The 5,848-nt window shown below is 43.5% G+C and overlaps 1 protein-coding gene across 1 annotated transcript; it reads left to right on the top strand.

Moving 5' to 3' along the window:
- Positions 1-3,195: 3,195 nt before the first annotated feature.
- LOC111526956 (protocadherin beta-3) lies at positions 3,196-5,763 on the top strand. Its single transcript, XM_023193029.2, is given in 2 exon segments — positions 3,196-5,565; positions 5,567-5,763. Coding segments are annotated over 2 exon segments (1,758 nt in total). The 5' UTR covers positions 3,196-3,916; the 3' UTR covers positions 5,676-5,763.
- The last annotated feature ends 85 nt before the right edge of the window (positions 5,764-5,848 follow it).

The following is a 5,848-nucleotide window of genomic DNA, read 5'->3' as shown; positions in this document are numbered from 1 at the left end:
GCCACGCTACACTTGCTCCTGGTGGACGGATTCTCCCAGCCCTACCTGCCGCTCGCGGAGGCGGCCCCGGCCCAGGCCCAGGCCAACTCGCTGACCGTCTACCTGGTGGTGGCGTTGGCCTCAGTGTCTTCGCTCTTCCTCTTGTCGGTGCTCCTGTTCGTGGCGGTGCGGCTGTGCAGGAGGAGCAGGGCGGCCTCAGTGGGTCGCTGCTCAGTGCCCGAGGGCCTCTTTCCAGGGCATCTGGTGGACGTGAGCGGCACCGAGACCCTGTCCCAGAGCTACCAGTACGAGGTGTGTCTGACTGGAGGCTCCGGAACAAAAGAGTTCAAGTTCCTGAAGCCAATTATCCCCAACTTCGTTGCTCAGGGTGCAGAGAGGGTTAACGAGGCAAATCCCAGTTTCAGGAAGAGCTATGAATTCAGTTAAGTGTTAATAAGGATCTACTGAGGCTAGTCTCATTTAATTTGTGGAAAGTCCTTTTTCACTGCTTTGCCCATTGGAGGTGTCTCCTTTTATTAGAACGTAACTATCTTATTCCAATTCTATGCATGTTACTGGTATTTATAAAGTATGAGTTTTTGCGGTATAATGAATGTAAATTTTCTTTGTATTCTAATTGTTGGTTAGTTTCATTGCAATTTAATTGCATTTAAAGTGTAAATTTTGTATTTTCAGAAATCTTTAAGTTAGAGCATCTTTTCCAGACCTCACAGTCTGTGGTCCTAGATAATTTTGAAGTCCTACATTTGAAAATATTCGTTATCATTACATGAGTTATATTTTCCAACCCAGAATATTTGTGTTTGTTATATCCTCTTAGGCTAGTGTAAATTCTGTCCTGTGAATTCACATTGGCTAACCCTTTAAATAGGTACATTTATGAATAATATAGCAAGCACCGTCCTTACATTTTTCAATATATGTACTTTTTTTTTTTTTTTGAGATGGAGTTTTGCTCTTGTTGCCCAGGCTGGAGTGGAGTGCAGTGGCACAATCTCGGCTTGCCGCAACCTCTGCCTCCCAGGTTCAAGCGATTCTCCTGCCTCAGCCTCCCAAGTAGCTGGGATTACAGGCATGAGTCATTATGCCTGGCTAATTTTGTATTTGTAGTAGAGACAGGGTTTCTCCATGTTGGTCAGGCTGGTCTTGAACTCCTGACCTCAGGTGATCTGCCCACTTCAGCCTCCCAAAGTGCTGGATTAAGGGCATGAGCCACCGCCCCCAGGCCCAATATATATACTTCTTAAAATATTGACGTATAAAAAGTATTAATCTTTAGAGATTGTAAGAATTCTAACTGTTGGATTCTACAAGGCATTAACATTGTAAGTGCTCTAATAAATTTTTGTCAAAAATCAATCATTAATATTCTAAAATGTAGATAAATAATACACGTCTAGCAGTTTTCAAAGTCATGCTAATTCATCATGCTTTCTCTTTCAAATAGCTTTTTAAGAGCCCTCTGTTTATTCCAGTCCCCCCTTTTAAAATCTTTTAAAATTATTAATAATCTATTAACATTGAGCACTTCATTAAAATCCAAAAAATATGAGGGAGTATATGTCCTTGTCCTTGACCTTTAGAAACCTCAAATATAGCTTGGTATTGCTGTTTTTAACATTTTCTGGAGCATTTAGGATTCACTTAGAAATAAGCCTTTTGGGAGAAAAATGTATCTAGCACCACTCACTTTTTTTCCACTAGCTACTTCTATTTTTCCCCCTTTCATTTCCCTAGACTTCTCAATGCTTTTTTATAAAGGTTCTTGAGTTCTGTTTCTCAACAGCTCCCTCATTTATTGCATGATTCATACAGTCACTGGAACATTATAGGTTCTTAATAAAATTTTTGAATGATTGAAAGAGAGAAAAGTATTTTACCTGTGATATATTGATATTTATAAATATATAAACTAAAGTTATAACTTATTTATAAAGATATAAACTAAAACCCTTAAAGGAAAACGTTTTGCTAGAACCAAATACTCTTCGGTGTACAATGAATTACAATTTTTTAATTAATTGAATTGGTCACCGTTGTTCAAACATGCAGTTATCATTCTGTTGTTGCTTTCCTTCAACATATTTTTCCTTTTTCTCTTAATGCTTAAATTGAGCCTCCTCTCCTGTCCACTAGCTTAAGAAATACAGATGAATTTGTGGTTTTTAATTTTGTTACTTAAATTTCCTTCCATAGTTCCCTAAATGACTCACCCAACTGTTTTCATTTCTTGCAGTTTACTTTCTGATCCATACATTAAAACAAATCTTAATTCTTAATGTTACTCAGTCTATCTTTACATTTTTATATGATTTTTACATACATTTGAATGAGCTTTCCTATTAAAATTGTAATATTAACTTTGAAGGTCTTGTTTTGAGATTAGCAGTGGGGTAGAGCGCTGTGTTGGTATCAAAAGTCTCTGATCAACCAACTCATTACCTGTAGGATTTTGGATAAGTCACAAAGTTTCTCTTCTTCTACCCCAAATGATAACCGGTATTTGAATAGCTTGCAGTTATATTCAATATAAAGACAAAAAAGTGAAATTGCTATTATTTTTAGTATCACTAGTATTAAGAGCAAACATTCTTGATAATTGTGTAGAAGTACAAAAGAGGCTACATTGAACACATATTTGCATTGTTTTATTTCTCTACCAACAACCTTGCAATGGCTTCCTTTTGTTCTCAGAATAAAATCCAAGCACCCATTATTTGGCCTTGGTTTACCTTTTCAGCTTTCCTTTCCACTTACTCTTGAGACATTAAGTTTTGTATTCACTGTCCTTCATTCATTATGTCTTAATAGCTATGCTTCACTCTCTCAGGGCCTTCACACATTCTACAGTCTTAGCTTGGCACACTTCTCCTATTTCATGTTTCAGATTAAATGGTGCACCTTGGGGGAAACTTTCTTAATCACTCTCCATTAACGTAGGTCCCCATATTGCATACTTTCAGTGTACTCAGTACCTTTTCTATGTAGCACTTTTCACACTGTTTAAACATCTGTTTAAAGACTGTACACCCACTAGATGGAAAATTGTTATAAGATATACAGACATTGTCTTGTTACCACCACTTGCCTAACTTCTACAAACTCAACAATTATCTGTGGAAACAAGCTAATACAGATGAAATGAATAATTGTATATTTGCTCTGAAATAAGAAGAGAAAGCACTTTAAGTGTTCCTTGAGCGTGATAATGTGGAAGAAATTAGGCATTTGTAGCCCTCCGGATCCACCTCTGACATGATGTCTTTTCCTTTTTACCACCTTGCAGGAGGTGTCTTTTCCTTTTATTTTTCTGGTATAGGCAATTCGTACTCATTTCACAAAGTTTAGAAAAAAAAGAAAAACATAAATAGGATAGTGAAGCATGCTATCATCTAGAGAAAAAATCTTTTGAAGTTTGTGTGTAATTATTACAGAAGGGGAGGGGTAAGCTAGTGTCTGTACACTTCCGCTAAATCATGTAAATGAGGACTCTACCAGGAAGAATCGCTGCTCTTAGATAAGAGCGCATTTTATTTCCCTAGATTGCATGTATTTAATTCATATAACACGAGAAACTCCTCCAGTAGCGTCAACCAGGGTTGATAAGAATAAATGATAAAGCAAAACAAAAACACCTTCTCCAAGATTTTGAAACTGCAAGCGAACGCATGGTGGCGCTGTTGACTAAGAAGGCGACTTAAACCACGGGCATTGTGCATGCTTGGTGACGCACGGATCCAGTGTGGTGAACCAGAGGCTGTGAGCCCAGGAAGATTTTTGAGTCAGCAAGTCTGAGCCTCTGGAAAGGCTTATTGACTAGGCCGTCTGCAAAGGTTGTGGGGCAAAAGACTGTTTCCCAGCGCTGTCTGAGGTTCAGCTTGGAGACATTCCCAAGAAAAGCGTGACGGAAAGTGCAATGGAGGCGGGAGGAGAACGATTTCTTAGACAAAGGCAAGTCCTGCTTCTCTTTGTTTTTCTGGGAGGGTCTCTGGCTGGGTCCGAGTCAAGACGCTATTCTGTGGCTGAGGAAAAAGAGAAGGGCTTTTTAATAGCCAACCTAGCAAAGGATCTGGGGCTAAGGGTAGAGGAACTGGCCGCGAGGGGAGCCCAAGTTGTGTTCAAAGGGAACAAACAGCATTTTCAGCTCAGTCATCAGACAGGTGATTTGCTTCTGAATGAGAAATTGGACCGGGAGGAGCTATGCGGCCCCACAGAACCATGCATACTGCATTTTCAGATATTACTGCAAAACCCTTTGCAGTTTGTTACAAACGAGCTCCATATCATAGATGTAAATGACCATTCTCCGGTATTCTTTGAAAATGAAATGCATCTGAAAATCCTAGAAAGCACTCTACCAGGAGCAGTAATTCCTTTGGGAAATGCTGAGGACTTGGATGTGGGAAGAAACAGCCTCCAAAACTACACTATCACTCCGAATTCCCACTTCCACGTACTCACTCGCAGTCGTAGGGACGGAAGGAAGTACCCGGAACTAGTACTGGATAAAGCGCTGGATCGGGAGGAGCAGCCGGAGCTCAGCTTAATGCTCACTGCGCTGGACGGCGGCGCTCCCCCTCGGTCTGGGACAGCCCAGATAAACATCCAGGTCTTAGATATAAACGACAATGCACCAGAATTTGCACAGCCGCTCTATGAGGTTGCAGTTCTAGAGAATACCCCCGTTAACTCTGTCATTGTCACAGTCTCGGCTTCTGATTTAGATACAGGAAGTTTTGGGACAATATCATACGCATTTTTTCATGCTTCTGAAGAAATTCGCAAAACTTTTCAGCTAAATCCAATTACTGGTGATATGCAACTAGTCAAATATTTGAATTTTGAAGCGATTAATAGTTATGAAGTCGACATCGAGGCCACGGATGGCGGAGGCCTATCGGGAAAGTCTACAGTCATAGTCCAGGTGGTTGATGTCAACGACAACCCACCGGAACTGACCTTGTCTTCAGTAAACAGCCCTATCCCCGAGAACTCCGCAGAGACTGTACTGGCTGTTTTCAGTGTTTCTGATCTAGACTCTGGAGACAACGGAAGAGTGGTGTGTTCCATTGAGAACAATCTCCCCTTCTTCCTGAAACCATCCGTAGAGAATTTTTACACCCTCATGTCAGAAGGCGCACTGGACAGAGAGACCAGATCCGAGTACAACATCACCATCACCGTCACTGATTTGGGGACACCCAGGCTGAAAACCAAGTACAACATAACTGTGCTGATCTCCGACGTCAATGACAACGCCCCCGCCTTCACCCAAACCTCCTACACCCTGTTCGTCCGCGAGAACAACAGCCCCGCCCTGCACATCGGCAGCGTCAGCGCCACAGACAGAGACTCAGGCACCAACGCCCAGGTCACCTACTCGCTGCTGCCACCCCAGGACCCGCACCTGCCCCTCGCCTCCCTGGTCTCCATCAACGCGGACAACGGCCACCTGTTCGCCCTCAGGTCGCTGGATTACGAGGCCCTGCAGGCGTTCGAGTTCCGCGTGGGCGCCACAGACCACGGCTCCCCGGCGCTGAGCAGCGAGGCGCTGGTGCGCGTGCTGGTGCTGGACGCCAACGACAACTCGCCCTTCGTGCTGTACCCGCTGCAGAACGGCTCCGCGCCCTGCACCGAGCTGGTGCCCCGAGCGGCCGAGCCGGGCTACCTGGTGACCAAGGTGGTGGCGGTGGACGGCGACTCGGGCCAGAACGCCTGGCTGTCGTACCAGCTGCTCAAGGCCACGGAGCCGGGGCTGTTCGGTGTGTGGGCGCACAATGGCGAGGTGCGCACAGCCAGGCTGCTGAGCGAGCGCGACGCAGCCAAGCACAGGCTAGTGGTGCTGGTC

This window comes from Piliocolobus tephrosceles, unplaced genomic scaffold, assembly GCF_002776525.5.
Source record: "Piliocolobus tephrosceles isolate RC106 unplaced genomic scaffold, ASM277652v3 unscaffolded_36360, whole genome shotgun sequence".
NCBI classification, from domain to species: Eukaryota; Metazoa; Chordata; class Mammalia; order Primates; family Cercopithecidae; genus Piliocolobus; species Piliocolobus tephrosceles.
This window is presented reverse-complemented; position numbering and strand designations above follow the sequence as displayed.